Source organism: Ischnura elegans, chromosome 2 (genome assembly GCF_921293095.1).
Source record: "Ischnura elegans chromosome 2, ioIscEleg1.1, whole genome shotgun sequence".
Classification (NCBI taxonomy): domain Eukaryota; kingdom Metazoa; phylum Arthropoda; class Insecta; order Odonata; family Coenagrionidae; genus Ischnura; species Ischnura elegans.
Window position 1 is genome coordinate 53067010 of NC_060247.1, and position 16841 is coordinate 53083850.

Consider the following 16841-nt stretch of genomic DNA (forward strand, 5'->3'; position numbering starts at 1 on the left):
ATGATGTTCCGTAATCATAATGAAGCCTAGGAATAAATCAAACAAAAATCCTCCCAATACGAGGTAGCCTTGGGCATGTAACTACCCCCTCTAGCCTGAATATTCAAGATTCACATACTGTAGCTTAGTCGGGGAAAGATCTATCCTCGCCTATCCAAAGTAATTATAAGGCTGAGGCACTAAGTGAGAGACATCAATTCCACTACAGATTATTACCATCAGAACTCGCTGACCGTCGACAACACAAAATCTTCGATTCTGCACTCCCATGTCCGAATACCAACATCCACAAAGGAAATGATAGGTTTGTTTTAGACATCAAAAATCGACGATTGAAATCGCCTATGGAACAACCCTGGATAGAAGGAGTTCGACATGTAAGACAGCGGTAGACGGCGAAGAAGCCTGCCACGGGGTAGCAGAAAGGTGTCCGCAAAGCACCGGAGAAGGAAGGGTGGGAGCGCGTTAATTAACGCCTGTCAACCCATGCCTTTCGATGCGGATGACGCTGCCTCTCATACACAGGCGGCGAAAAGAAAAAAAGTCAAATCTTGTTTGCACAGAAGCCATAAGAGGGCGTTTAAGACTCTTTCGGGTTCATTAGCACACCAGGTGAATGAATAAACATGGCGTTCACTCGACAAATGGCTTTCGACGTCGTCCTAAATTGTGTGTCGTCAACGGTAGCTCGTCAACCACAAACAACTCCGATACCATTGATACGCCAACCCAACATATTTGACTTTTCGTGTTTTTACACGATAATGTCGAAGGACCAGAAGTCACATATCATTCGAACTGATAAAATGGACAGCGATAACACAAAAAACCTGTATAACATCCCAAACTGAAATGCCCTTTAACGTTGGGATTAACACGAGTACCACCAACTGATGCACTTGCGGTGAAACCGTTAATAAATTGAAATTGGGAAATTATGAAGTACATCAGAAGGACGTAAACTTTCAAAGGGACTTAAAATGGGCAAACAAACTTTGAAAAGCATTGAAAATGAGTTGTCAGAGAAAAGAGATATCAGCCTATTTGTAAAGAGGTCTGTTCATGACCATACGAGAAAATTGTGAATAAAGTCGTTTGATGATAGAAAATTCGTTTGTTTTAATTTTTTGCATTCTTAGAACAGATATCTAGAATAATTATGAGAATATGAATTTTGAACCCGTAGTTTAACCTAAATTTTCAATGAAAGGAAAAAATAACAGAAAATGACAAACTTCACTATAGTATAAGGTGGTTTCGTGCCCCACTACCATGTTAACTTCTAATGCCCACAGCAAATGCATTGACGCACAAGTAATGAAAGCACTAATTCGCCGTTAATTTATACGCCACTCGGTAAACACCACAAACGTCATCGGCACCTTGGAATGATAGCGAGATCAAACACGGAGACTACTTAATTACGGTCCATATTTAACGGCCGATAGCACATTCGAACGAATTCATTTTAGATCTCAACCTCGTGATGTCTCACGCGAGAGATGATGACGTCAACACCTTGAATGAATTGCGGCCATAAAAATGATTTCGATTTTCGCGGTCTTTAACGCAGCAAGTATCTAGGCGGGAAAAATGAAGCATTCTCAATTAAACTGATCGCCAAAAAATAGCTCAAATCTTTACAAAGACCGCATTTCCCAAAAAAATCAACAACCTGGAACGTCAAAAAATATAAAAATAGGAACACATTCTTATTCTAACATTTCCAACTGACAAATCCGTGAATGTTCCTTCCAAGAAAGTATACTTAGCTTCAATCATTTTCGCTATGCGGCGCATTTTCTAGCTATTTAGTGATAATTCGTATTGATAGTCGATATTCCCCTCACGTAATAAATATCATCGGAAAATATAACATAGTTGGAATCGGAATGACTTGAACGATTATATTTGAATGAGGACAACTTTCAGATCAAAAACCAACAACGAACAAACACACATCTGAGTTCATCGGAATCGAGTCACCTAAGAACACAATATCTCACCCCAAGAAAAGATAAAATTAATGAAGTTCCAATGCTCTTCTAAAACAATTAGCGAATAATCGCGGAAAAATATTATGTTGAAATGTATACATCCCCATAGATACTAATACTATCACCGAAAACTCTCCGGTTATCGGTCGACCTCGAAATTTATGGCTTGGCGTGACTTTCGCTTAACCTTGTGTCTAGATTTAACTCCATTTGGAGGACATGAACTCTTTCCGGATCCTTTTTTGTATCACCTCATCTTTCGCTCGAACTCTTGATTTCGCAAAGTCGCAAAAGACGCTGCAAAAATTTCTACTCACAAAATGTGGCTTAAGAAAATAAGATCCAAAAATAAAAGCAAAATCAGATGCTTCGAAAAAAATTGAACTTTAAAATGCCATAGAAGCCATATTTTTAAAGTATTACCTAAACGCAGACAAAATTTTGAACCACACAAAGAAACTGTAAAATAAAAATAAAACATAAATGGCAAGACGGGTCACAATACGGCTATGAAATTTGCTATTACAGCAGCTTCGCATTCATTTCTCAACTTTTTGAAAAATACATTGAGATATTTCAAAGATAATAAAGGACCGAAATATTTTCCTCCAAACGATTGCCAAATGCTGAGCTTTATCCGGAAAGTTCAAGTCCCCTTCAATTTCTCCCCTCTCTTTCTTTTGTTAACTGTTTTCTTCATTCACACTATTGCCTACCACTCACCCCAAAAGCTAATGAACAAGTCACGGCACTTGCGTAAAAGAAACAAATTACGCCCTAATTAGCCTCCTTAGGATTAGGCGCCTGGAGGCAACCCGAATGGCATCCAGAGTGTTATGCGGGTTGAGGCAGTCCACGGGGTGAGGAAAGGAACTCGAGAGGCAATGATAAACTAAAACGTCGAGTCGGCAATGAATGGCATTTTCTACTAGTTGTTAACAGTTTTCGAAAAAATAGGGAAAAAGCGCACTATAAAAATACATATTATGGCGAATCAACAGTGTGATCTACATTTGGTGTCACCAGTCACATTTCGCGAACACTGAAGTGTAAACAGCGGTGACAAGTTTGTAGACACTCGAAAAAAAACTTGGAACGCGTCAAATAGCTAAAACAAAGACACCAGTACCCAGCGTCCTTATCTATGCATCATTTCGATGAAAATGGGTACAAGGGCAACGCTAATGGGGAGAGTAACGAAAGAGATTCGATGGAGACGAGGCTGGGAGGGGGACTTCACAAAGATCCAGACAAATATGCGTTGTCACTTTTGATCTTTGAGGGGAAGTATTCTGTGAAGAGAAGTTGCCAGGCGTTAGGGATACGGCCAATATTTTACGATGAGACTTTATTCACGCTGGTTAATATTTGAAAATAAACACTGAAGGAAATCGAAAATAAATAAAAATCATCTCATTAAATGCATTAACTACATGGATTTTTGAAGAGATAAAAAGCCAATTGACTAATATTGAAAATATAATTCTTATAAACCTTAGGGTAAAACCACTTCAATCGATTAAAATTTTATACAAGGAATAGATAAATATGAATGCCAGCTTGATAAAAAAGACAACACTTATCTTCAAGGCAAACAATCTTTGTGAGCAAATAAGAGAGATAACTCATTGGTAAAACTGAAATAATCAAGCATTCCTAACCTATCGCACAGATAAATGAAAAAGTAAAAAACTCATGAAACATTATTTATTAACTTTATGCTATATTTTTGGGGAAGCAAAACAGAATGGCTGAAAGGCCATCAGCATCAATATTTTGTCACTATCATCTACCTGACCTAAGGTGCAATACACACTTATTTTTTCCTTCCTCCTGTTTACGTTGAGAAATGTAAATCAACGAATAGATATTTTAAGTACGTCATTCAAATTTAAATGCACGAAGGAAGTTTTATACCTTAATTAGGCACCCATCAACACCCACTTTTAAGCAATTAACACCCATCAACATGTTGACGGCAAATAATTTCAATGTGTGATCGCAAAATCATTTAGGTGTTCCGGTAAATAAAAGTAGATTTATTATGGAGTTTTGCGATCGCGATAATTACACATGGATATTCTTATACAACTTTTTCGCAATATCGGCCCATTCCATTTTTTTTTAGAACTATTCATACCTGACTTTAACACCTGTCGTGTGGAAACTCAAGAAATACCTTGACGATCTGGTAGTCAATTTCTACTTAACTATATTAGTATTCATAGTTAGGAATGAAACATACCTGACAAATATTTATAACGGGAATATCGCCAGTTGGAAGACTCTAAGTATAGCTGTCCCTTCGAAGGTTTCATTACTCTTCATATGGTAGTGTCTAGTGAGATACCTCTCTTCCACAGCCTCCGCTCTTACAACGTAGCACCATGATGGTATTATAATCAACTAGTGTGAATAATGGTGGAAACGAATCGAGACACGAAAAATGTGAATAGATACAAAAAGTGATCACTTTGAAAATAACCTCCAACTTCAAATACACGCAAATGAGTAACACTCATCTAGTTACAAGCCTTATTCACTTACGACGTATAATTACTAAAATTGTCATTCATATTTACCTTCAATAGGAGCGGTAAAAATTTTGCTTAATCTTTAATTCCGTGACATATGTTATTGATACTATTTATTTCTCAGCAAATTTTATCACTGAAATATCAACAATAGACTGACATGAAGAGCTGTTACCAAAACAAAATTTTGTAAACACAAAGCATAATACCGCATAATACTGCATTCAAAACAAACCACAAAAAGATAAAACAAAGGAGGTAGCATATGCGATATTAGCCTAAAGTAGAATAAATATACACACTACTAATGATTGCATGGCATATCGCAAAAAATGCCAAGAAGATACACGCAGCTAAAAATGTAAATTTTGATCGGTTTTTAGTAACTCTGTTAGATTTAGTTTCTCCTAAATATTGCCATTCATGTATCATTTTTAATTGGATTCAAACCAAAATCTCGTCAAATGGACCAGACAGGATGATCTACCGGACCGGATCTACGAGGACCGGACAGGGGTATCTCGGAAATATACACAATTTTTGCAGTCACAATAAGGTCCAAACATAATTACGTACAACATAATTCAACGAGAATCTTAAGTTCAGTAAGAATACGATCAGACAAGGAAGTAAGAGAGCGGCTAGCGATTTACAGTACATTAGATCTCGAGTTTAAAAGAAAATTTGGCAATTTAAGATTTACCAAAGAATCGCAAAGATATTTTTCAAAAATTACACCAAACAATGGACAGACATTTTAATAAATGATTCTATCGCTAATAACAATTCTACAGGGCCCACAAACTATAATTACAAGTATGTGCCTGCCGTGTAAGAAATCTCGGAGTAACATATTCCTTTGACTAGAAGTTGTTGCATCTATATTGGTTTATGTGATTGCATCTGCTTTGCTATTGGCATCAAATCAAACAAAAAATATCAAACCTTGAATCATCAGTGTAACGTTATGAATTGAAATACGCCGACCGATCCTGTTTACTAGATAAATAATTGAATAAAGTTCCCTGAGGAATAGGGCGATAGAAATTATTTTTTGAAATTTGCAACTATTACCTTGAGAATATTAATATCATATACACAGGTTTAATAAAAACCATAAAAGAATTTGCCACTAATGACTAAGTTAACATTGCTAATACAAGCAAAAGATGGTCCACCCGACTGCTATCATCGTTTCTCAAGAGTTATCAGGCATAGCAAGATTCCAAACAGTTTCGTACAACCTAAAGTCAAAGGGAATCTTAATTACACAAATTACGCGAATAAAACAAGTAAGCAGAAGAGCGAAAATCGAGGTGTATCGATTTGAAATGGTAAATGTATATCAATTGTGCAGAATTAACAAGAAGAAGAAGATGCGATTGAGCACTGCTTCTATTAGATGTCAAAGGAGATTATACACTACGTAATATCATTTAACAATAAGTCACATACGCTACTATGACACGTGCAGAAGAAGCCAATAAGGCTAGCCAGTTCAGTTCGAAATATCCCACAAAGAAAGATGGTACCGAAAAGGCGATACTATCTATAATACTACGGGGGAAGTAAAATACTGTTCGACTAATAAATACTGCATCTACAGCTTCTAGTTCACATCATAGATTCTTCATCTCCTATATAGCGCACATGGCGTCGATGTGTCTCCCGCATCGGATAGACGATTGCATACTCTAAATGCGTGGCTCACATAGTGATAAAAGCTGTAGAGAGAGAAAATCTGAAGAAAGACACCCACCCTGGCTTAATTAGAGTAGATCCTTCTCCGTGCCAAGATATAAATAAAGTTCCATGGAGTTGCAAATAATCACGGGGCTACATTTAGAACGGGGAGGGGAAATGGAGGCTTTCTTGGTGTCAGGTGGGCGCCGCATTTCAAAATAACAGATCAAAACGTCAATTCGACCAAACAAAGAGGCAATCGGGGACAAGGGAGGGGAGTGACAACCAAAGGAGAGGGCCTGGCTCATCGACAAAATGCACAAGACTGCTGGCGGGGTTGGGCTCATATCTTCCGGGGAGGGCATGAAGATTACCTTGGCGAAGAAAGACCTCCGGGGCGGCTCTGATGGCGGGGGCCACGGGGCAAAGGACCTCCTGGGGGGCGACGGGGGCGGAAAGAGGGCGAGCCCTGCATAGAACACGAGCATGAGGAGCAGGCATACCCACAGGGCCCACGCCCCCCACTTCAGCCACGTCACGACGCGCCGCGCCACCGCCCCCATTCCGGCCTCCGCCGCCGGGCCCCCGCCCCATGCCGCCTGCCCCCGCCTCCTCTGGACCCTCATCTTTGCGCGGCGGAAAACACCGGAGGGAGGGAGAGGAGAGGCGCTATAAAGCGGGGCGCCTTGCCAAATGACCGCGATCCAAGAAGAACACTTTGGCGGCGAGCGGGGGAGTCTTGTGCGTAGCGACGGCTGGACCGCACCGGTGGCTACGCATCTCCGAGCCGAAAGAGGGCCGACCCAACCGGGTTATCGCGAAAGGAGAGCGAAAGGCAAGGACTCGAGAGGTAGGAACGAAGGAGTCGTTCCTCGCGGACGACTAGTCGGGAGAGTCACGGGGCAAAAAATAACCCACGGCGGACTCAATGCGGCGCGGTGGGCTCTCGAGACGTCAACCTTCGGGCGTATACCAACCGAGATCGCCCATTTCTCACACTCCCCGCGCTTTTACAAGAATAAAGACATCCTCGGGAGGGAGGGACGGAGGGGAGCTGGCGCGGCGAGGAGAGAGAGTGCGGCTGCTATTCCGGGATAAAGTGCGACTTCGTCGGGTTTGGCCGAGGGAAAAGGCGCAGATCGGACGCAGGGATTTAACCCCATATTCCATGCCGATGGGCCCTTTTGCGAAATCCGCTTCGAGGAAAGAAGGGGGCTACTATTTCCGGGCGTTGACCAAACATTGCCGCACGCGCGGCCACGAGAACGGCGAAGACGCGACTCCCGAGGGACGAGACAGCACACTCCCGGCCGTGTGAGCGCAGACTGGCCCAGAGAAGAGACCGAAAGCCCCACAAAGTCCCGAAGCCTAGGCAGGTACACGTGCTTCCTTCGCGGGGGGAGGTAAGGGACCCCGGCCGTCCCCCAGATGCGACGAGGAGGCGTCGGAGGCAGGTCGCCGGCGGTCGCGGGGCCGGCGACGGGGGCAGCACTCGCAGAGCCTCTCGAAATAAACCTCCCGCCCACCTACACCCCCCGCCCCCCAACCTCCGCCACCCCAGAATCCCCTTTCCCCGCCGATGGGGGGGACGGCAGAGGCCGCCGCCGCCGAGCTGCGAGACCAGCCCATTCACTACGACCGAGGATGAACTATAGCCCCTTCGAAGGTCAGCGCACAAAGAAAAAAAAACAATAAGGAGTCGCAAAAACCGAATGACCAAAAACACTACCGACTCGATCGCCTCCAAGTGATTACCGCTACTGGACAGCTGAGCGGTTTATCTCACTTTCCTTCGACGCACCGCGACGATTGAGTAATCTCCGTAGAAACAGGAGGGAAGCAGAAGAGGAGATTAATTGGCAGAGCGAGAGAAAGCTTTCTCAATTTTTTCCTTCCTCATCGGACGTACTTGGCCAGCATCCCGCGATTCACGAAACGCGCGGGTCAAGCCAAGGGGGCGTGTGTAGCTGGAACTGTAACTCTGTGGCAATGCGCTTATCACGACATCTGTGTTTCGGAGGCTACAGTCGAGAGTACACAACACAAGAACATATGGCGGTGCAGAGCCAATCGCATAAGGGTTTCTTTTTCATGCGACACATGCAATAAGAGCAAAGAACATAAAACTACTACACATTGAAGTAAGGTTTCTCTGCAGATGCAGTCAAATGCGATGAATTAATAAAATACTGACGGACACTTTAATGCAGTATATATTTTTGACTGCATTCAAAATAACACTAGCCTGGCTTGAGATTTTTTGGCATTCAAGAGTGGCGTTACAGAGAAACCTTCCTCCAAATTAAGCATTTTAGGGTAAGATGCCTTGCGTAGGCAGGATTGGAAATGCAAATCACACTAAGAAGATCCGAAATTGGGAAAATGCCGAAACGGAAAAAGAATGATTTCACAACCGAACTCTTGCTTATAAAGATAACCTTGGAGATTAGATAATGATAATAATGATTTCAGAGGCATAGTAAAATTTTACGCCATGATATAAAAACCTTTGTTCCGGTCTACGATCCACAGTAGATAAATATACTAAGCCTGAGTACACAATGCATGTGGCCTTTCTTATCATGATAATCATACTTCCAAACATTAGTGAAGAGACTCCTCCGATAGTGTATCAATTCAAGCAAATAAGACGAAAAATTATTCCGTTGACCTTGAAAAAATTACGGAAAGCTCACAAGAACGCTGGTAAGATTAAGCAATAGTGAAATACAGGAGGAGCTGATATCGTACCATTGCGGGGAATAGCATTCCACTCTTGGAACAATAAATCATGGAATCATCCCGCTTCAATCTGTGATTTGTTTAAAATATTATATCAAAATTAATACCCAAACTGTCAGCGTATTTATAATATTTCGATGATGACCAGATCAATTTTAAGAAATTGAAGTAACAGGTCCGAACGTTCCTTGAATGGACACGCGCTGCAACAACGAGAGCTCAACGGACGTATGATATCTCAATGACGACCGGAAAAATAAAAGCAGGTGTTCGTTCAACTTAACACATTCTTATTGCATTCAAAACCTGATATTCAACATACAACTATAAACATCGGAAAAACTATAAGTACAAAGTGGAATGCGTAATTGGCTGCGTTTACGATTAGACATAAAATATTATGTTAGAGCAAATAAGTCATAAAAAAATTTTCTATCTACATATGACATTAAAAACAAAAATATAATAAGAGGAAAAAAGTACCACTAAACCACACCTCCTCACTTCTCTAATTAAAACGCATGTGTTATGTCGTGGTCTGAGTTTCAACTCTTACGAAATCGTAAAACAAAAAAATGCACGTAATAAAAGAACTAAAATAAAGTCAAAAACAAATTAAGCATTTCCAATCCTTTCACAGCACAAGGCGGGGGAGCAAAGGAATCGCAGGAGAGAGAGAGAAGGCGGTGTCATCAGGGTACTCACGTCTGGGCCATCAAGCCCTCCGCCGCCCCTCACGGGAGAGAGGACGCTCGACGAGGACGATGAGGAGGACGAGGAGGCCGTGGAGTGCGCCGAGGAGGACGAGGGCGAGGACGCGGAGGCCGAAGCGGCCGCCGCCGCCGCCCCCGCACGGCTCCGCCTCGCCACCGGTGACCCCGCCGCCTCCCCGTCGCTCTCCTCCTCCTCCTCGTCCTCCTCCTCATCATCCTCTTCCTCATCGTCGTCGTCGTCGTCCTCCTCCTGCGAGCGACGACCCTTGCCGGCCGCCGTGGAAGCGCCCGCGACCACCGCCGGCCTCGCCGGCGCAGGGTTCTGGTTGGCGTCGAACAGCCTCCGAATCTCAGCCACGCTCAGCCTATTCCCATTATCGTCCCCGCCATCCTCGGCCGTCGAAGCCGCCGAGTCCGCCACCCCGTTCGTCTCGGAGATGCACGAGACCGACTTGGCGTCCTCCTTCCGGAACGACTCGCCCGAGATATTTACCTCGCGCCGGCCGCAGCTTCCGCCGATGGCCCGGGCCTCTGTCCCCGACGAGATGGAAGACGGCGTCGGCGAGGACGACTTGGCGTCCGCGAGCGACGACGAGCTGCCGATGCGGCTCCGACGGGTGAGCGCCGAGGTCGAGGTGGACGAGGAGGTCGACGCGCCGAGGTCCGAGGTGCTGTTCAGATAGGAGCGGGAGTGGATGCGGGAGGAGGCGCTGCTCCCAGTCGATGAGGCAGACGATGGACTCGTTCGCAGCGAGTTGGAGCGCCCCGTACCGTAGGTCGAGGTGTAGGTCGAGGGCGGGTCACGCGTCCGGCTCGTGTCCCGTATGCGGTACGAGCTGTACGACGACGAGGAGGTCGAAGTGTCGGTTCGGGCCTCGCTACGCTCGCGAGACCCCGCGCGGCTCTCCCCCAGTCCGCTGTCCGTGCTCAGCTTGCGGGCCGTGTAGGAGCCGTAGGAGGAGGTGGTGGTGGAGGCGGTGGAGCGCGATGGGGACCCACGGCGTGCCAGGGCCCCCGATGAGTAGGACGACGTCGAGTAGGAGGACGTGGACGAGGGGAGACCGAAGCGCAGCGAGGAGGTGCGGTCCGATATGGACACGGAGGGCCTGGGCGGCCTCGAGGACAGGATGGAGTAGGCCTGGTAGGGTCGCTCCATGCTCGCGGTGCGGTAGTGGGACGCGGACGAGGAGAACCGGGAGGACGAGGAGCGGGAAAGGGAGGAGCTGACGGAGGATGAGGCCCCGGCAGAGGAGGAGCCCGCGGCCCCCGACGACGAGGCGGAGGGCCCCGAGGATGAGTTGGGTGACGGCATCCTGGTGTAGCTCACTGGCTCCGAAACCGTCACGTCTCCGCTACGGTAAGACATGGCTCACATGGGTGGATGCTGCCTCCGCCTGCAAATGGAGGAGAGGGAGAAGATGAGAACTCACGTGCATTATATAATTACTAGATTGTATCCAACGCAACACGAAAAGTTATATTAGCAGTAGGCTTGGTCGCAAGGATAACTCAAGAATTATCCATAAATCACATATCAAGAAAACGAGAGAAACGATTCTTGGTATAACATCAAATCTAAGGTAAAATTACCAATCAGCATAAATGCTTTTGATCCGCATTTCAACCATCCAAATTAAATTAACACCTGACAACTTAAGGCTTTACTTTGTGAAACCTCTCCATACTGGAAATAAAGAAATAAAACTTTGTAAGGTTCACTATTTTAATATGGGCATGACCCGGGTTTCGTAACGTGGTTACATCTTCAGGAGCAGAAGATGTAACCACGTTACGAAACCCAGGTCGTGCCCATATTAAAATAGTGAACCTTACAAAGTTGTATTTCTTAAATTAACACCACCCGAAAGAGTGATCTTCAAAAGTGAAATTAACTCATTTTGGCTCATGTGAATTAAAAACCCTGCCCAACAATATAGGAAAACCGCAGCCAAATAGATTACAAGAAATTCTCCCATGAATACAAATCCTATATGTTAAGAGATTAATTTAATTTTCATTCCAAATTGAATAATTTTATCCACAAAGCAATGAAAACCCTAAAATATGAACTGCTGAGCAAGCAGCAAACGTTCCATTACTGTAATCTTTCGATAAGAACACAAAGCAAAAGACAGGAAAACTATTTGCTCAGAGATAGATAAATGCCAAGCCACTCACTATCGTAAATACCCACTGCCACACCACTTACTAAAAATTGATAATGCAGCAAAAAAAACCGAACCCGCTGAGGACCGCGTTCAGCCTTCAAAGAACTACCTTTGGCTTTTGAAACATTTAAGTCTAAAAAACCCGCGCCTGAATTATAATTTTATTTATAAATTCATTTGATACACTTCACAGTTGTAGCTAGTCATAACGTGCCCTTTAATGATAGAAATAAAGCGTACTATCTTTTTTAACGTGACCATATGGACGGCTGCTTTAATAGCCAAGCAAGAACTTTCGTCTAAATAATAAAAGTGAAACTGAAACCAGATGTACACATATTGCGCTTAAATTTGACGCATGTATCGTATAATATCAACAAAAGGGAGTAACGGCAAGATAATTTAAGACTCAATATTAATTCCTCAGAGAAGCTAATTATAGAATTCATAGTTAAAATTAGATTCATGTAATGAATTAAATCACTTTTCTCACTGCACTTATGCTTTTTGAAACCGCATCTACAAAATTCAACTCCGGTAGATTGCGAATCCTTAAGTTTAAATATTTTGGCCTAAAAGAAGCATCCTTAGGTAACGAACCACCCAAAAAATGATTACGATAATTGGGTTCACCCACGCCGTAAGCAATAATTGTAATACATTGCATAGTGTGTAAAACGTAATTAGACAAATGAAGAAATCATAAATATATTCCTTTTATTTCTGAATGCATCGTACGTTTTCAATTCGAGGGGGCTTACTGAAGTGGTTTCCTGGTTAAAGACTACTAATAACACATCTCTTGCACGCACACAAGTCCACAGGTTCCATTGCCCTTGACATCAGTACACATCACCAGGGGAGACAGACAAATCATTTCTTTACAGCTTGGGTCAAGTGTTAGGGAACGAATATATGACTTGCGAACATAAATTCGTGGAAAGTGGCAACTTAAGAAAATCAAAGGCGAGCCAAGGGAAACCAGATATCTGCAATCGACTAAGAGGGTTTATTGGAGGCGATATAACGCCCCAGCCGATGACTGTCGAGAGGCCGGGTTGAGAAAGGTCCAAATAGGAGATGAGTGTTTCTGGAAAGACCCCTTATCGTCGATGCACTTGATCTCCATAAACCTTGCTGTTTTAAGTGTGCTTCACTGCGCCACGATATTGCTGGCAAAAACAGACGTCTAGATCAATAACTGAATGATATTAAGCACCTCAGTCGATTCCAGAACCGAGAGACTCATCAAATCATACACTAAACCAGGAATGCAAATCAGACATCAAGTGCATTCCACGAATTAAAAAAATACAAGTTAGCTTGAAGAAGAAAAATGAATATTGTGAGGGTAGGATGGGGCTTGCGGACTTTTGAGATTAACTAGTGAAACCCCGATTACGGGTTCAAAAGGCAACAAAAAGAAATATTATATTAATAGCAACAGAATGCATCTACTCGCAACAATAGTCATCAATATAAAAAAATTGACAGGGCCCACCGAGTCGATGGTATAAAGTAAAAGAGAAAACTCAAGTAGCGATAAAATAAATTGTTTACGACTTCGGTAGGCGAATAAGAGGAAAGCCTGAATGGAATGGAAATCAGTGTGGTCACTTCTCGAATAAATAACGCATGAAGTAGCCAATAAATATTGGTTTACCCAACAAGGTGATGAAAAATGTGTATCATAAAAATATACAGCATATATAAAGATTTAATATTCAAACGATTCAGCTGTATCAGCAATGACACATTTATTTACTTTGTACTATAGTACGGCCACGGGATTAAAACATCTGGGACTTTAAACCTACGAAAAATGGGAAATGCTGTTTCAAGCAGAGTGCGATCCAAAAAGGTTTTCACATTTGAGATTGTTTTTTTCTTATTTTATTAAAACCTGCATTAATAAATGAAATACCGGCATTAAATACCCGGTTTTAATGTTTTTTATTTCCGCTGAGTAACAAAAAAATCGTTTATGGATAAAATTGAAAGCTAATGACGCACGTTATACGATTGTGGAAGGTCGTTCATGGGGATGTTTACGTTTCTGCTCACCTGTAGGTAAATAATAAGAAGAACTCAGTAATCCAAAAAAACGCATCTGAAATCTGCATCACCAACAATAAACATAGCGTAATAATACACATATCACTTTTTTCTCAAATTCATCTACCTCCCAGTTTTATCTTTCTTCGCTGTAATCGTCACCCGGATTGGAAAGCCTAAATTGTAGTTAAACAATATTTTAGAAAGCTTACGTTTAAGCATTTAATACGGTTACTTCACTCACACACAGCTAAATCATTATGCTGTTTGACTATATAATTATGGTATCACATTGACAACCGTCGTCAATGAAAGCTCAATTTGTGTGTTATGGGGCCCTGACGTTGTTTTGGGACCATATATAATTACAAACTAAAGTATAACCAACAAAATAAATTAGGAGCAATGAAACATATTTAACAAAGAACAAGCGAAATTAGTACACAGGAAGTACACAGTTATCATCCTCAAAAAATGGCTATCAACTGAGGTTTTATATTCCTGTCGAAATTAGCGGAGTCTGAAGAGTGGTCATTTCTCATAGAATGTATTGTCACTCACACTTTATAAAATGGAATTTGCTTAAAATTATAAATTCCCTACATTCTAGATAATGATGGATCCTTTAGATATGTAGCTCATGTTATACTTCAACTTAAACCGCATCTGCGAAGCACTATTTCCGTTTTCATCAAATACATTTCGTGTACTTTGTCGCACTGGTTGCACAGTGACGATAAGTAGGTGTAAAAAGAATGGGTTTTGAACATTTCAATTCCAAAGATGTCAACAAAAAGCACTGAAGATGTAATATCAATTTGAGAGAGTACTTATAATGACATTCATTCCATCGGAAATGAGTGTCGTAATACTTAAGAAAATACAAAAATGATGATCCGAGAGGAAAGGAATATGAATATTAATAAAAAATCGACAAGAGTAGGTAAAGCGAAAAACATAAGTTGAACAGTCATAACAGAGAATGGAAATCCCACTCCACAAGCCAGTGTCTGTAGACGATGTTTATCGGAACGTAAAAAAATTCACGCAAATAAAGCGGTACTATAAAAATTTGATGTACTCTGCCATTTAAAAATGTATCAACTACATCATAAATCAATAAAAACTTATCAATGGCGATCCGATCACCTGATTTTTTTAAAAAACACCATGTTGGTATCGTAAGGATAACCTCCGTTACCTCATTCCACTCATCCGACTGGCATCTAACGTCTTCACCATTTAGGTGAATATTAAACGGCCAAATCATCTAATCCCGTGGCGGTAATATATCAAAGATATTTTTCTCAAAGTATATGGTCAAGCAGGGAAAATAACATTCGATACTGAACAACGACTAAAATGCTACAGCTTATGCAAGAGATTGTAAGTGAATACGCCATGCATTCAAAAGTACGTGTGTAGAGGAAATATACCACGTACTCGTAATAACTGACGCAGAAACAAATTGATTTAGGCAAGAAAGGGCGACGGAAAAACGGGCAATGTATGTTTGCGCATTGTGACCATATATGGTCCCGCACAATCATAGATGATTTGGAATGATAAAAATAATACTACATCCGAGAGGAAAGGAATATGAATATTAATAAAAATCGAAAAGAGTAGGTAAAGCGAAAAACATAAGTTGAACAGTCATAACAGAGAATAGAAATCCCACTCCACAAGTCAGTGTCTGTAGACGATGTTATGACGAACGTCTGTAGACGATATAATGACGGGGTAGTATACAGCCAACCATGTCAAATTAAAACTCATGAGATACAAATTTCCATGGTACTAAATGAAATTAGAATTAAATCAATTGATTCGGCTTTAACTTTGTGAAATTCCATGTTGAAATTAATAATAAACAACGTTGGTAACTTTTCACTGGAAATTACTTATTGGTACGACGCGTTTCAACGCTGAGGCTAACTTGAGAGTGACGCCTCAACGTTGACACGCGTCGTACCAATAAATAATTTCCAGCAAACTTAGAAACTATAAACAGTAGGTTCTCATGATATCAATTAAAAAATTAATCCTTGAGTCGAAAAACTGGCACACTAGAAAGCCCACAACAATAAATTCGATTTCCAGAATAATTAATTGAAGTCAGTAGCCAGCCATTGAGGAAACTAAAGTTTCCCAAGAATCTCTGATCTTCACTCGAGACTGGATGGGTAACTCTCTAATAATGCCATGCATTAGGCGCAAAATTATGTCCGTTACGCCCTGCCCAGTCAACAATAATTATGAGTCCATTGAATCAACATATTCAACATAAGTACACCTACTCTTGCAGACATTGGCGCATCTAGGATAGGGACGAGGGGGGGGGGGGCTAAGGAAGGGGTAACCTCCCAGCAGTAGTGGGGGTCCGAATATAATTAACATTCTATGTAGTGTCAATTGGATATCCAAGGGAGGGGCTATAGCCCTCTTACCCCCCCCCCCCCCCCACTTAGATCCGCCGCTTTTTGCTGAATGGAATAGCACATAAAGGCGGCGTAAATTTCTAAACACAGCAATTCACACTCATACTCACCAAGGAATAATTAAAAGTACAGAGAATGCATTAATTATTCCTAAAGATGTCCATTCACATAGTCTTTGAGGTAAAATAGAATATCTAAAATTTTGAACGATAAAACTAGAAAATTGAAAGAGGGAATTAAATATAACGAAATCGCATCCAAGCGAATTGAGAATACTATCTTCTATCACTACCTAGGATTTTTGCAAAACAAAACATTAATACCATGAAAGCTACTCCAGGATGCTGAATCATCACGCTTATACCAACGCAGTATTATATTGACGTCGACGAGGGCTTTTGTGCCACCATATAAGGCATGCGCAGTTAATACGGTGTTTTAAATGGTTACATTATTTGCACAAACACTTGCGCGAACGCTCGCACAAGGAAATCAAGACGTGTAAAAG

The 16841-nt window shown here is 42.1% G+C and overlaps 1 protein-coding gene across 3 annotated transcripts in view; it reads right to left on the reverse strand.

Annotated features, from left to right (window-relative positions):
* Positions 1-16841, reverse strand: part of LOC124153740 (ubiquitin carboxyl-terminal hydrolase 2-like) — a 140418-nt gene that overhangs the window by 72810 nt on the left and 50767 nt on the right. For all 3 annotated transcript variants that reach the window (XM_046527078.1, XM_046527077.1, XM_046527079.1), the window contains exon 2: positions 9662-11063. In XM_046527078.1, the coding sequence (XP_046383034.1) occupies positions 9662-11035 (1374 nt within the window). In that variant the 5' untranslated portion in view covers positions 11036-11063. The remainder of the gene's footprint in view (positions 1-9661; positions 11064-16841) is intronic.